Source organism: Haemorhous mexicanus, chromosome 22, assembly GCF_027477595.1.
Source record: "Haemorhous mexicanus isolate bHaeMex1 chromosome 22, bHaeMex1.pri, whole genome shotgun sequence".
NCBI lineage: Eukaryota > Metazoa > Chordata > Aves > Passeriformes > Fringillidae > Haemorhous > Haemorhous mexicanus.
The window spans coordinates 9,362,393-9,376,508 of record NC_082362.1 but is presented as its reverse complement, the minus strand read 5'-3'; the positions used below and the strand labels follow the sequence as shown (position 1 = coordinate 9,376,508).

The 14,116-nt window shown below is 59.6% G+C and overlaps 1 protein-coding gene across 1 annotated transcript; it reads left to right on the top strand.

Annotated features, from left to right (window-relative positions):
• The first annotated feature begins 1,248 nt into the window (after nucleotides 1-1,248).
• TBX2 (T-box transcription factor 2) lies at nucleotides 1,249-11,671 on the top strand. Its single transcript, XM_059865983.1, has 7 exons — nucleotides 1,249-2,300; nucleotides 3,000-3,267; nucleotides 5,761-5,907; nucleotides 7,067-7,143; nucleotides 7,221-7,390; nucleotides 8,635-9,248; nucleotides 10,066-11,671. The coding sequence occupies exons 1-7, from the start codon at nucleotides 1,936-1,938 to the stop codon at nucleotides 10,510-10,512; spliced, it is 2,088 nt and encodes a 695-aa protein (XP_059721966.1). The 5' UTR covers nucleotides 1,249-1,935; the 3' UTR covers nucleotides 10,513-11,671.
• Nucleotides 11,672-14,116: the final 2,445 nt, after the last annotated feature.

The window sequence follows — 14,116 nt, the reverse complement described above, 5'->3', positions numbered from 1 at the left end:
GACACGGGACCACGAGGGCTCCGAGCTGCTGCGGCCGCGCCTCGCTGCGCGTCCGCGGAGCGGGAAGGCCCGGGGACGAGGGGGGGACAGGCCGGGGGCCAGAGGAGTGGGCCGGCCGCCACCCCCCCGTCCCGCCTGGTCGCAGCGCAGGCGGCGGGGGCAGGAGCCTTGGAAGGATGGCAGGGCGCTTTTTGAAGATTTGGGGGTAAATATGAAGTGACAAGAGACGGGTCTTTATTGTGAGGGCTCAGCCGCCTGGCGCCAGGGCCCTCTTCAGCCACCGCGGCCCTCAGTTAATCAGCGCAGATCTCCAAACCGGCCTCTCCGAGGGGACACCCACCGCGCCCGCCGCCCCCCCCGGGCCCCGGCTCGGCGGGACCGGCCCTAATCCTTCAGCAAACAGCCCCGGAGTGTCCCCCCTCCTTCTTATCTGCCTCCCCCGCCCGGGTAAACAGCCCCTCCGGCCGGGCACCGCCGCGCCGGCCCCCGGCCGCGGACCCGACGCGCCTCGACGGCGGGGCCTGGGGCTCTGCGCCTCGGCCGCGGGCGCGGAGCTGCGGGCGGAACCCCCCCGCTCCCGGTCGGGGCGGCTGCCGGCAGGGTGGGGGGCGAGGGCTGGGAGCGACTCACCCGCGCTGGAGGTCGCCGCTCGGGGCCTCGCCGCCGCCCGCAGCTCTCCGCCGGGCCGCGCTTCCGGCGGCCGCCCCGTCGGCGCTGCGCGGCCGTGCGCGGCTGTGCGCGGCTGTGCGCGGAGCGGCGGGCGGGGCGCGCCCCACCGCGATCCGCTCTCCAGGATCTGTCGTAAGGCGGCCGCCGCCGGGCTCCCCCGGCCTCTCCCCCCTTCCCGGCCCGCCGCCCCCGCGGAGACCGGCGGGGGCCTCTGCCGCCGCCCCCCGCCCCCGTGGCTCCGCTCCCCGCTCCGCCGAGGTGGCTCCGCGCTGGCCCCGCACCGGCGGCGCAGCCGGGGCTGACCCGGTATGCGGAAAGGAGACGGGGGTGGGATTTCGAGCACTTTTCTCTGTCATTGGTTAATATTTTATTCTGTTGACATGTTTTCTTACTGCCGATGCTTCCGACACCTTCTTCTTTTTTTTTTTTTTTCCTCTCCCTTTTTTTTTTTCCCTTCTTCCCTTCCTCCCTCCCTCCGCGCCCCCCGCCCCCCCGCGCCCGGAGCTTGGCCGGAGCTGTCAAAACCCCGCCTATGCAGATCCACAATTGGTCTGAAACGCGTAAAATCAGCAATCAAGGGGGCTTGGCTCATTAGCGGGCGGATCAGAGCAGGAAGGACATGTGAGATAGTCACAGTTTTACAGAGATCAGGACAAGATCTCACCGCTCCCACTCGGCTCCTTTGGCCATGAGCAGCCCGAGCCCCAGCGCCGAGCGCGGAGCGCGGAGCCGGGCCGGCCCCGCCGGGGCGCAGCCCGGGCCCGCGGGGGTGTGAGGGCAGCGCGGCCGCCCCTGCTCCGCCGCGCCCCGCGCAGCCCCGCGCAGCCCGACCCGGCTTTTGTTTCTATTTTAGTGTCGGGAAGGACTTTCCTGGGAGGGCTCGTTCTCTCGCTCGCTCTCCCTCGCTGCAACAACAACAACAAAAAATAAGGACCTACTGTCTCCCCTCCGCAGACCGGGAGTCCCAGGAGCCGGGAACTGCCTCGCCTTTCCTTTTTTTTTCGTTCTTATTTTTTTATTTCTTTTTATTTTTTTCCTTTTTAAAAAAATCCCGAATCTAGTTCGGCTGATTTTCGCCTCTTTTTTTTATGCTTTTTTTTTTTTTTTTTTTTTTTGGAGAGTGTGTGTGTGTTGTTGATTTTCCTTCCTCTTCCAGAGACTCGAGCGAGTTCAGGAGAGGGGAAAAAAATAAAACCCAACAAATACACACACGCGCATTTTTGTAAAGGGAATCCCTCTTTTTCTCCTGGATTTGTGGATGCACCGATGAGAGATCCAGCCTTCCCAGGGACTGCCATGGCTTACCACCCCTTCCACGCACCCCGGCCGGCTGACTTCCCCATGTCCGCTTTCCTCGCAGCCGCCCAGCCGTCCTTTTTCCCGGCTCTGGCTCTGCCTCCGGCGGCTTTGGCGAAGCCCATGCCGGACCCGGGGCTGGCCGGGGCGGCCGAGGCCGGGCTGCACGTCTCGGCCCTGGGACACCACCACCAAGCCGCCCATCTGCGCTCGCTCAAAAGCCTGGAACCCGAGGAGGAGGTCGAGGACGACCCCAAAGTAACGCTGGAAGCCAAAGAGCTTTGGGACCAGTTCCACAAGCTGGGCACCGAGATGGTGATCACCAAGTCTGGGAGGTAAGAGCCGGCCCCGCGCAGCCCCCCCAGCCCGCCCCGCACCTGCGCGGCCGCGCAGCGCCCTCGCCCCTCGCTCCATCCCGCTTCCTATCCGTCCCGTGAATTAAGGCGGGGAGTTTCGATCCTTGGAGTTTTTCGGAGGTGTTCCCCCCCTGCTCCTCGGAGTTTTCCCGTCACCGCTCCCCCCGCCTCCCATTACTGCTTTTCCGAGCGCGATCCCAAATTAAATTCGTGCGCGTTAATTGAGCACTCGGAACCCCCCGCTCCCGTTGTTTACGCCGCTTCCTTCCCTCCTGCCAAACTTTCCCCACGTCCGGGGTCGTCCCCGGCCCTGCCCCGGGCCCGTGGGAGGCAGCCCGAGGTGCTGAGCGAGAGGGTCGGTGAAGGGCAGAGAAACAGAGGAAAACAGGGATGTTTTCGCCCCGTATCTCCCGAAATGGGATTTTTGAGCTTTTTCCCTGCCTTCTGCCACGGTGTGGGCAGCACAGCAGGATGAGAAGAGGTGGGACGGGAGGAAGGCTGGGAATCCTCAGCGAGCTAAACTAAAAGATGGTGGTTTGGGAGCAGCAGCCGGGGCCGGGCGGTGCGGGAGGCTCGGCGGGGCCGGGGCCGGGCGGTGCCGGGGCTCGGCGGGGCCGCGGCCGTCGGGGCTCGGCGGCGGGCGGGGGCAGCCCTGTACTGCTCTGGATCTCTCCGCAGGAGGATGTTCCCCCCGTTCAAGGTGCGGGTGAGCGGCCTGGACAAGAAGGCCAAGTACATTTTGCTGATGGATATAGTGGCGGCCGACGACTGCCGGTACAAATTCCACAACTCCCGCTGGATGGTGGCTGGCAAGGCCGACCCGGAGATGCCCAAGCGCATGTACATCCACCCCGACAGCCCGGCCACGGGGGAGCAGTGGATGGCCAAACCTGTTGCCTTTCACAAGCTCAAGCTCACCAACAACATCTCGGATAAGCATGGCTTTGTAAGTGCGGCTGCGGGGCAGAGCGGAGCCCCCCGGGCAGGGACCCTGGGCAGGCGAGGGGTTTGCCCGGTGCGGGGTTTGCCCGGTGCGGGGTTTGCCCTGTGCGGGGTCTGCCGGTGCGAGATTTGCCGGTGATCTCCCCGGATAAACCGTGAGGATTTAGACCCTCCTCTAGCCGGGTCGGGCTGAGTGGCCGGGCCTGGCCGGGCCTTGCGGGGGCCCGGCTGTCCCGCAGCCCCTGGTCCTGCCCGGCACCGAGGGGCAGCTCCGGTTCTCCGGGGGAAAAAGGAGGGCTAGGCTGCGGGCAGCCCCGGGCTGCCCTCGGCTCCCGCATCCCCGGCCTCCCCGGCCTGTCCTGCTGCTCCTTGCCAGCCTTCGAAGCTCTGCAGGGAGAGGAATTTTGGGAGGTGGATGTGCGGGGCCGAGGCCGTGCGGGGGCTGCAGCGAGGGCAGCCCCGACGGGGCGGTGGCCGGGCGGGGGCTGTGGCTGCCACCCGGGCCGAGCGGAACCGGGGCCGGCGGCACCTGCGCTGGGTTTCCGCAGGCGGGAGAAGGGCTGGAATCGTTGGCACCATCTGCCTCTGAAAGCCCCTGTTTATATCTTCCTGTTGGTGGTATCTGCATCACCTAAGGAGGTAAAACAAAACGAAGGAATTAAGCCAAAAAGATACCAACCAAAATAAACAAAGAAAGGAAAAGGGGAGAGGGAGAGAGAAGAGAAAGCCAGCGGAGAGCGAGTGCTGGCCATTTGCAGAGACCCGCAGAAGGCAGGGTCAGGACGCGAGGGGAGCGCGATCCTGCGGGAATGCACGGAGGGAGAAATCCCAGCTCCCCAGCCAGCTCTCCTTCCTCCGAGCGAGCATTTAGGGCGATAAAGGGAAAGTTCCTCGTGCAGCGCCGCTGATACCGTAATTAGCGGGGAGCCGGGCCCGGCGGGGCCGCGCTGCGGGGGCTGCGGGACCCCGCTCGGGTGGGGAGCTCAGAGCAGCTCCGCATCTCCCAGAGAACTTTCTTTCCCCTCTCTTTTTATTTTTTTTTCCCTCCTCTCTATTTTTTCCACTCTCTCTATTTTTTTTTCATTTTTTTTCTCTCTCACTTTTATTTTTTTCTCTTAAGGCAGGAAACAGCGTCTTTGTTAAATAATACATTGCGAGGTTATTTATAGCCAGAAAGGTAAATCGATAGAGAAAGAGTCTAAAAAATACATTTTTGTTTTTGTGCTGGTGAAAAACTAGTTTGATTCAGCGCTTTTAACGGTTCGCCTCCTTCAATTAAAGATTTCTGGTGCCTGTCGTTGTCCAAAATCCGGACTGTTAAATCTGCGAGATGAGGGTTTAGCCAGTGCCCATCTGGTCAGAGAGGGATGATTATTTTTTTTAAAGGAATGCAGATTTGCACGCCTGAATGAGACTTTTTGCACCATTTTTATGATAAATCCCATCTAGATTATATCAATATAACAGCGATCCGACAGTTCATCAGCAGGTGATTATTGCTTGGGTTAAAAAAAAAGGGGGGGATTTTTTTATTACCTTCTAAACCGAAATGAAGTGATAATTATTTAGCCATTTGGCTGACGTTATTTGACAATAATTACTCAAGCTTTCGCCGTCCCTCTACGAATTCTGGGCAGTGAATTCTGCATTTCAGTCCGACCACAGCAGGTTGGGGAATTATTTAAAAGCTATCGTGTAGGAAAGCAGGCAGCGAGGGGCAAGGGGTCGGAGCGGCCCCAGGGGCGCGGCTTGGGGTGTTCAGCCTCTTCCAAAAATCCTCAGCCAAATCACGGGGAATTCGGGTTTTATTAAAAAAAAAAAAAAAAAACTAAAAAAAAAAAAACTAAAAAAAAAAATAAAACGAAAGGGTAGAGAAAGTCTCTGAGTGTTGGCGAGGCTCTCAGACACCTGGCTGGAAAAGAAAAAAAAAAGTCTGTTCCTTCTGCAACGTTGCTCCGAGACATAAATTTGCTATGGCTCGTGGTGAAACGCTCCTTTCAGGTCGCAGGAGCTGGCTGGGGCTGGCACCGGCTCCTGCCGCCCCCGACACTCACCCAGAGCCTTTTAACATTATTTTTTTTGTGGTGGTGAGGGATAGTAATTTATTTTTAAGGACGGAAATATGAAAAGCGGTGAGAAACGTGTCGAAAAGTCGCCTCGCGTTTGCAGGGTTGTAATAAAACTGGGAGATCCCTTTTGCTGCTTTATTGCCGTGCTTAACACCCGCAAAGATGCTGTTCTGCCTGCGTTCCCTGACCTCCTTCTTTGGGGACAGATCCTGCAATGGCATCAACAAAAAAAAAAAAAAAAAAAAAAAAAAGAAAAAGAAAAAGAAGTCTCCTTCCCTGGCATCCACTGGCATTCCTCCCTCACGGTGAATTTGAGTGGTGTAATTTTTGGGGGGGGCTGTTTTAGGGAGAAAAAAGGTTTTTTAGGGAGGGAGCTGAAGGCGTGGGGCTGACAGCAGCCGCGGGCTGTGCTCTCTCGCCCATCCCAGACCATCCTGAACTCCATGCACAAGTACCAGCCCAGGTTCCACATCGTCCGGGCCAACGACATCCTCAAGCTGCCCTACAGCACCTTCCGCACCTACGTGTTCCCCGAGACCGACTTCATCGCCGTCACTGCCTACCAGAACGACAAGGTACGGCCGGGCAGCCCCTGGCCCTGGCCCTCCCTCTGTCCTGCCCCTCTCCCTGTCCCCATCCCTGTCCCTCTCCCTGTTCTCACCCCTGTCCCATCCCTTACCCCGCATCAGGGTATTTTTCTGTCTGTGTGTGTTGCTGAGGATATTTCGGGGCAAAAAGCAGCAACAGTAGAAAGGTTAAACCTCAAGCCCTCAGAGTAGGATGCACCCTCATACTGCTTCTATTATTATTGCTATTTTTAGTGTTAACGTTAATGCTGTTGTCAGTGTTTTTATTATTACTATTCTTAATTCCCTCGTGGAGTTTGTTGCGCCTTTCTGGGCCGTGGGAGTCTTTGCTGCAGGCCCAGGCTCTGGAGAGCAGCACCAGACCTGGGCAGTCTCACCAAGAAGGTGCCCAGGGCTCTGGAGGAGCCAAAAAATAGAGGCAGATAAGCTAATTTTAGTTGCTTTCGTGATTTAGCAAGCATCACTCCGTGAGCAGGCAGAGCCAGGAGAGCTCGATGGGGAGCAGAGAGCCTCTGCCGTCCCCTTCCAAGAGTTGTGTGTGTGTTTTAACCCAAAAGCTGACCCCCACCTCCACCCCTGGCTGCTGATGCTAATTGACAGCTCTGTCTGAGGGTCCTGGTGGGCTTGTTTCCCTCGTAAAGTTTATGGCGAAGAGTCACAATCGATTAAAGAGCACTTTGTCTGCTCGGCCGCCGCAAGCTGCGCGGGCCGGCCGCCGGCCTTGGGCCCCGTCGGGCGGGGGATGCTCGGGCCGGGGGATGCTCGGGCCGGGGGTCGCGGCGGGGCCGGGCAGCCGGGCCTTTTCCAGAGCCCCTCTCGGGGCCGTGTTTCAGGGCCATGCATTATTGAGCGCCCTGATGTCGCCGGCCCCAGCAGCCCGTGGCAGGGAGGGATAAGAATAGCTTTTAACCAGCGCCGCGCAGCTCAGTCGCCATCTTCCCTCCGGGGGGCCGTGAAAAATAACTTCCTATCATTAAGACGCTATTAATAATTCAAGCCCAAACCTCAGCATCATTTTTAATAAAGCATGCGGTGTGTTAACGCGGGTTCCGCAGCCTGCGCCGCGCACCCCGGGCTCCCCGACGGCGGCGGGGAGGGGGGCGGCCGGGGCTTCACACCGCCCCCTCTCTCCTTCTCCCCCCGGCAGATCACGCAGCTGAAAATCGATAACAACCCCTTCGCCAAGGGCTTTCGGGACACGGGCAATGGCCGGCGGGAGAAGAGGTAAGGGCTGCGCCCGTCCCCCCGGCTCCGCGCCCGCGGGGGCACGGCCGGTGCCCGACGCTGCCTGTCTCCCGCAGGAAGCAGCTCTCGCTGCCGTCCCTGCGGATGTACGAGGAGCCCTGCAAGCCCGACCGAGACGGCGGCGAGTCGGACGCCTCCTCCTGCGAGCCCTCGGCCGTGCGCGACGCCCTGCACTCGCCCGTGGGTGCCCTCCCCAGCCCCCTGCGCCTCAAGGGCAGCGGCAGAGGTAAGGCAGGAGTGGCGGTCCCCAAATGTCCCCAAACCTTCTGCTCCCTCGGGACTGCTGCGTGCTCATTTCCTGTGGGCAGCGAGGCAAAACATTGGGGAAAATGAAGATGGGGATGCGCACAGGGGAGCTCAGGGTTCAAAAGGATAAAAACAGGGGAAATGCAAATGGCATTCAGGAGTTGCAACATTTTTCTTTTTGTGCATTTTTTTTTGAATATATATTTGATCCTCTATCCACCTGATGTCTCGTATTGAAATTATACAAGAAGAAATGGGAAAGCAGCCTGTCTGCTGGTGACGCTAGCCCGGCGTGCCCTGCCTTCCATGGCAATCTCACACTCCCCCAAAAAAGAGAGAAAAAAGAGAAAAGAAAAAGAATTAATACATTCGAAAGAGGAAAAAAATGTTGTAACTCCAGGGCTTCAGGCTGGTAAATGAAAATCAACCAGCATCTCCCACGCTGCAGTTGTTGATGCTGGGTTTTGTCTCGCAGCACTATCAATCTGCTCTTTAAACTTTCCACCAACTCCATTCCCTGCAAACCTTCATCAAAACTGCAACCCCCCACCCCGAGCTGCAGGGAGGGTTTATTACACCCCTCTCCACTTTCAAAGGCTTCCCTGAATATTTGCCCCAGCCTGCAGAGCTTCACCTCACCCGCACCAAAAGGCTTTTCTCGTTTAGTGGAGCCGTTCAGGCAGGGGCTCAGCTCCCCTCGCCCTCGCCAGCCCCTTGCCCCGCATCCCCCTGCCTCCTCTGAGAGCTCAATGGGGTTTTTTAAATTAAAGCCCTTTTTAGGGAAGTCTGTACCATACTCCCAGCCTTAAAACTGCCTCTTTAACCTGTCTCAACCTGCGCATTTGGAATAAATCCACGGTGCACTGGCAATCAGCTCCATGTAATTAAATACACGCAGGACCATTTCCTCCCGCTCTGCCCACTGCCCGCTCTCCTCAGCCCCACTTGGACTTTGCAGCTGAGGAGAGCGATGCTCTAACAGGTTCTGGTTCTCCATCAAACATGTTTTCCTGTCTGGCACAGCCACGGGACTTGCTGTTGTTAATCCTCATTCCCCAGAGTGACCATAGCACGAGGGCCCATTTCTGCCCCCAAAACGAGTCTCTCCCATCAATAACAATCGCTGTCGCAACCTCTCCCTGACACAGGGCTCTTGTGAGTGACCCCTTCCTCCCCTCTCCTGGTGCTTCTGCTCTGACCCTGTGCCCCTCCATCCCCTTGCAGAGGAGAAGCCAGGGGCTGACAGCGACACGGAGGTGGAGAAGGTGCCCGAGGAGCGGCCGGTGGCAGCAGCCAGCCCCAGCGCGGAGGACGCGACGCCCCGCGGCAGCCCGCGGTGCCCGGAGGAGCGGAGCAAGGAGAGGCACAGCCCAGAGAAAGCCAAGGATGGGGCATCCCCCCGGGAGGGTCCTGGCGAGGGCCTGTTCGGCACACGGGGCCTGGAGAAGGACAAGGTGGAAGGAAGGAGGAAAGAGACAGAGCCAGGCAAGAAGGACACGGAGGGCGGCGGGCTGGGCAAGGAGGCCTTCGCCCCGCTGATGGTGCACACGGACAGCCCCCCGCACCTGAGCACCGGGCACCTGCAGAGCCTGGCGCTCTCTGGCCTCCATGGGCAGCAGTTCTTCAGCCCGCTGGGTGCTGGGCAGCCCCTCTTCATCCACCCAGGACAGTTTGCCATGGCCCCCGGCGCCTTCTCTGCCATGGGCATGGGACACTTGCTGGCCTCGGTGACCGGCGGGGGCAGCCTGGAGAACGGAGCCCTCTCGTCCGCCCCGGGCGCAGCAGGGACGGCCACCCCCTTCCCTTTCCACCTCTCCCAGCACATGTTGGCCTCTCAGGTAAGCCCTGTATCCCCATCCCTATCCCTGCTGTCCAGTTGGGCTCTGGAATCTCTTCTTCATGTCCTCCCAAAAAGGTCCCTGAGGGAGCAGAGCACCTTGGGGATGCAGGTCAGGCCTGGCCAGTGTCACCCCCAGTATGGGGACATTGCAGGGAAGGAGCTGCTGGTGCCCCCAGCCTCCCCCAGGCCCTCTGCACCCCATAGGGAAAAGGGGTGACACACCCCTGAGATGTTACCAGATTTGGCACAGGCAGAACGTGGAGGACATTTTGAAGGCGGCTTTGGGGTTGGTTGGAGAAGGAATCTCGATATTTTTGCAGCTGCTATGGCTCCTCCATAGTCAAGGGCAGAGTCAGGAGCTGTGGCCCTGCCTGACCTGGCTGTCCCCATCCAGCAGCTCCCTGTCTTCCTGTCAGCTCTGAAGCGCTCCCACAGTGCCTGTGTTGGTGCTGCCTTTCCCATCTCCTCTGATGGAATACATAAAGATGTCTTTGAACTCCCCTAATTTATCCATCCTGCTTAACAATGTGTTTTAATGTGGTTAAGGGGCTGTGATGCTGCACAGGCAGCCTGCGGGGAGGGCACGGGGCAGATCTCAGGCAGGGGTTTGTGCTCGGTGGCACCAGCCTGGCTCAGGATGGGGTGGAAGGGGCTGCACCCCCTCCCTCAGCCTGCTCCACACAGATACCCCCATGCTCTGTTTTTAGGGTGACACTGGGCTGTTCCATCTTTGCCTCGGCTTTTTTTGGGACAGGCAGGAGGGGGGATGCAGCAGAGCAGCAGCACAGCTCTGACGGCTCTTTCTCTCTCCGCAGGGAATCCCGATGCCCACCTTCGGCGGACTCTTCCCCTACCCCTACACCTACATGGCCGCGGCTGCAGCGGCCGCCTCGGCCATGCCGGCCACCAGCGCGGCCGCCGCGGGGCCGCTGTCCCGCAACCCCTTCCTGGGCAGCAGCCGGCCCCGCCTGCGCTTCAGCCCCTACCAGCTCCCGGTGACCATCCCGCCCAGCACCAACCTGCTGACCACCGGCCTGCCCGCCAGCCTCAACCCCGGCTCCGAGGGCTCCAAGGCGGGCAGCAGCCGGGAGCCCAGCCCCCTGCCCGAGGTGCCCCTGCACAAGGGGGGCAGCCAGCGCCCCGCCGCCTCCCCCAAGGGCTCCCTGAAGGAGTCCCTCAATGAACTGCAGAACATCCAGAGACTGGTCAGCGGGCTGGAGAGCCAGCGGGAGCTGTCACCCGGCAGGGAGTCCCCGAAGTGACCGGCGGGGCGGGCAGCGAGCCCTCCCGGCGGGGCGGAGAAGCACTGGTATTTTGTACAGCACAGTATAAATATTTATTGCGGAGCGAGGGCTGGGAGCAGGCAGGGGTGCTGGAGCGGAGGGACGGACGGACCCCTCCGGCCTCGCAAAGCCACCACCCCAGAGCCAGGAGGGAGCAGCTGGAGCGCAGGGCTTGCCCACCCCTTGGGCTGTGGGGCTGGGAGCGGCTCCCCCCGCCCCAGCGAGGCCACGGAGCCCCCAGGACCCCCCAGCCCCCCGCTCCGGGCACTGGGCAGCTCGGGGGAGGGTGAGGAGCTGGTACCGAGACACCTGATGGATGGGGCAGCCCCTGCTTCGGTGGGGGGTGAGAAGGGGCCAAACCCTCATCTGTGCAAGGGGAGGGGGAAGGAAAAAATAATTTAAAAAGAAAAAAAAAAAAGATAGATAAGAAAAGGAAGATGGAAACCAAACCGCCTCGGCAGCCGCCGCCGCGCAGGGCGGGCACGGCGGGGGGAGCCTCGTGGGTACCTGGGCAGATATTTATGAAATAAATGGTAATTTGTGTAAATAAGCTATAAGGATCCCAGAATATGCAAATTGGTATTAATTTATTCAGAGTTGTACATTGGTGTGTACATAATATTTAGAGTTTAACTCCTCGCATTTAAGTTTTTTTCGTTTTTTTTTTTTTCATTTTACATGAACATATATATTGTAAATGAAAACTATTTAGCTCTTTGTGATTGAAGGAGATATCGGTTTCTCTGTGTTTTAAAATATTGTTTATCCCGCCTGTTCTCTAGGACAATCATGTGCCACTGATAAAACAATTTTTGGAGTCATTAAAACTAAGATTTCAATCCTTTAACGGACTTTTGCAAGAAAAAAAATAAACTAACGAATCCAAAACGTAACTAAACTATTGTTACAGTGCGGGGTATAGAGAATGCAGGAATAAACCTCAGGTTTTTATTTTTCACTCCAGAACAAAAAAAAAAAAAAAAAGTATAATAAATTTAAATATCACAGGACTGTGCTCTATATTTGTTTTAAAATAAAAAGATACATGATTTGCAACGTGCTGGTTACTCGGGTATCTGTCTGTTCAGTTTTGATGAATTCTCACATCTTTCAATAAAAAAAAAGTCTACTCGGAGAAGTCCTGCCGGCTCCCGCCTGTTTCATTCCCGCGGCCGCTCCGCCCCGTCGGGGTCTCCGCTCCTCCGCAGGTGCGCAGCGCCGGGAGCCGCCCCCTCCGCGGTGCGCGGAGCCTCCGTGGCTGACGGGGAAAGACGGAAACGCCCCGGGCTGCGCGGCCGCGGCCCCGCGGAGCGCAGGGCACGACCCGCCGGTTCTGCCCGTCGGGGTTCGCCGCCTCCCGGGCCATCACCGGCCCCGCCGCGGGGAGGGGGTGCGGAGGCACCGCGGGTGCGGCGGGGAGAGGCACAGGGACCTTCCACGGGTGCCAGGCTGGCTCCGCTGTCCCCGGGGCGAGCCGGCGGAGCAGAACCGGGACGGCCGGTACCGGCCCGCCGGGGCTGTGGGGACGCTCCGGGACCGGGGAGCGCTGCTCACCCCGGCAGCAACGGGGATGGAGGGAGCGGGGCAAGGCGGCACCGGCCGTCGTGTGGAAAGGGTGACGGGGAAGGGGTCACAGGGAAGGGATGACGGAGAAGGGATGACCCGGGCACGCCGGTGCCGTCCGGGATGGTGACGGAGCGAGCCGAGCGCGCCGGTGCTGTCGGGGATGGGGCCGCCGCGAGCGGTGGGCTTTGAATCCCCCCGGTTGTCCCGGAGCCGGTGGGGCCCTCACGGGGCTTCTGGTTTTTGGTTCCTCAGCCATTCCCCGGCTCCGTGCGGGGTTCGCGGCCCCGGAGGAAGGAGCGGCGGCGCTCCCCAGCCGTTCCCCGGCCGTTCCCGTTCCCGGGCCGGGTTGGCGGCCCTCGGCCGGGCGCAGGGCGCCCTCTGCTGGCGCCGCCGCTCGGCCCCGACGGGGCGGGCCCGGCCCCTCCTCGGCCTCCCCCGCGCTCCCGGTCCCGCGGGCGAGGAAGGGGCTTTGAACCCCCCCAGTGTGTGAGGAGAGGTGTTGGGTGGGTTACTGGGAGGGGGAAGAGGAGATGCTGCCCCTGTGGTTATTTGTGCTTGCAGGGGGAGCAGCGGGGTGGGAATGCCTTCCCCAGGAGCAGGGAAGTGTGGTGATTAAAGTTAGGCTTGCAGGATTATTTTAGAATAAATAAATCTAAAATACTCAGGATGAGCAGCAATTTAATGGGTTGTATGTTTGGTGAGGGGGCACAACGTGTGGCAGGGTGGGGGCTCCTCTGTCCCTTTCCCCCCTAATCCATCCAGGCTGGATTTAGGCTGAAGAGGTTGGGAAAATCACAGTGGGGAGATGGTGACAGCGCTGCAGAACATGGTGGGGCAGCCTCACGATGGGTTCCTGCCATCCTGGTATCAGGGACAGCCCTGTCACCCATTCTGGAATGGAGACCAAGCACTGGTGTCACCGTGACAACCCAACCTGCCCACGGAGCACAAAGCTGTCCTTCACTGGGGAGAGGAAAACTGTTCTGTGGGTTCAGGATGGTGACCCTGAGGAACCGTGCCCAAAGGCAGGGAGCAGGGCCTGCCCCCCCAGTCAGGCTGTTTCAGCAGGAGCCAAGCTGCCCCACGCCTGCCCTGGCCTTCCCCAGGCTCTGAGCAGCCCCATTCAAGCAGCTCGATGAGCAGCTCCCGATTAGTCACGCACTGTGCTGGGATTTCTGTTCCTCAGCTGGGAAAAGGCGCTGGGAGGCCCCGCGGGGGCACACCCGGCACAGCGCCCCCATGGCTCAGCTGCCCTGCACCTGGCAAAGCCTGGCTTGGCCAGGCCACTGTGCTCACTGTCCTGTCACAAAGCCATAGTTCTGGTGTTCTGGTGGCGCCTGTAGTTGGTGTTTTACCACCTAAACGTTGGTGCCGTGTCACCAGAGCAGCGAGGTCCTCACACACCGAAATCTTCATTAGGTTAGTGGTGAGTTCTGGATTTCTTCAGCTAAATGCACGAGGTGCTTGGCCAGGCACTAAAAATAGCAGAGCTGCCCTGAGGGCTTCGTGGGCCTGGTGGACAAAGCCCGGCTGCCTTGGCTGAGCTGCCGTGCAGCACAATAGCGCTGCTGGAAGGGCTCCATGGGCGGGTGTTTGTAAACAGGAACATGAGCTCATGCCAGAGCATCTCACAGCCCTGCAGAGGGGGAATGCTGCCACGGCTCTTGTCCCTGGGCAGCCCAGGGGGGCTCTGCAGGACCCCTCACCCCTCATCGGGGCTGCTGTGCCTGTGGGTTACCCCAGGGCCACTGTGCATTTTGGGTCATGGGTGTGGGGCAGAGTAACAGAACCAAAGAATGGTTGGGAGGAATCTTAAAACCCATCTTGTTCCCAGCCCCTGCTGTGGGTAGGGACAATTTTTACTAGTCTGGGTTGTTCCAAGCCCCATCTAACCTGGCCTTGGACACTCCCAGGCATGGAACAGCCACAGCTTCTCTGGGCAAGCTGTGCCAGGGCCTCACCACCCTCACAGGGAAGGATTTCCCGCCGACATTTAATCTAAATCTCACCTCCTTTA

Coding starts and splice junctions, on each gene's coding strand:
- TBX2 (XM_059865983.1), top strand. CDS start 1,936: ATGAGAGATCCAGCCTTCCCAGGGACTGCCATGGCTTACCACCCCTTC. Junction 7,144..7,220: donor AATGGCCGGCGGGAGAAGAG/GTAAGGGCTGCG, acceptor TGTCTCCCGCAG/GAAGCAGCTCTCGCTGCCGT. Junction 9,249..10,065: donor AGCACATGTTGGCCTCTCAG/GTAAGCCCTGTA, acceptor CTCTCTCCGCAG/GGAATCCCGATGCCCACCTT.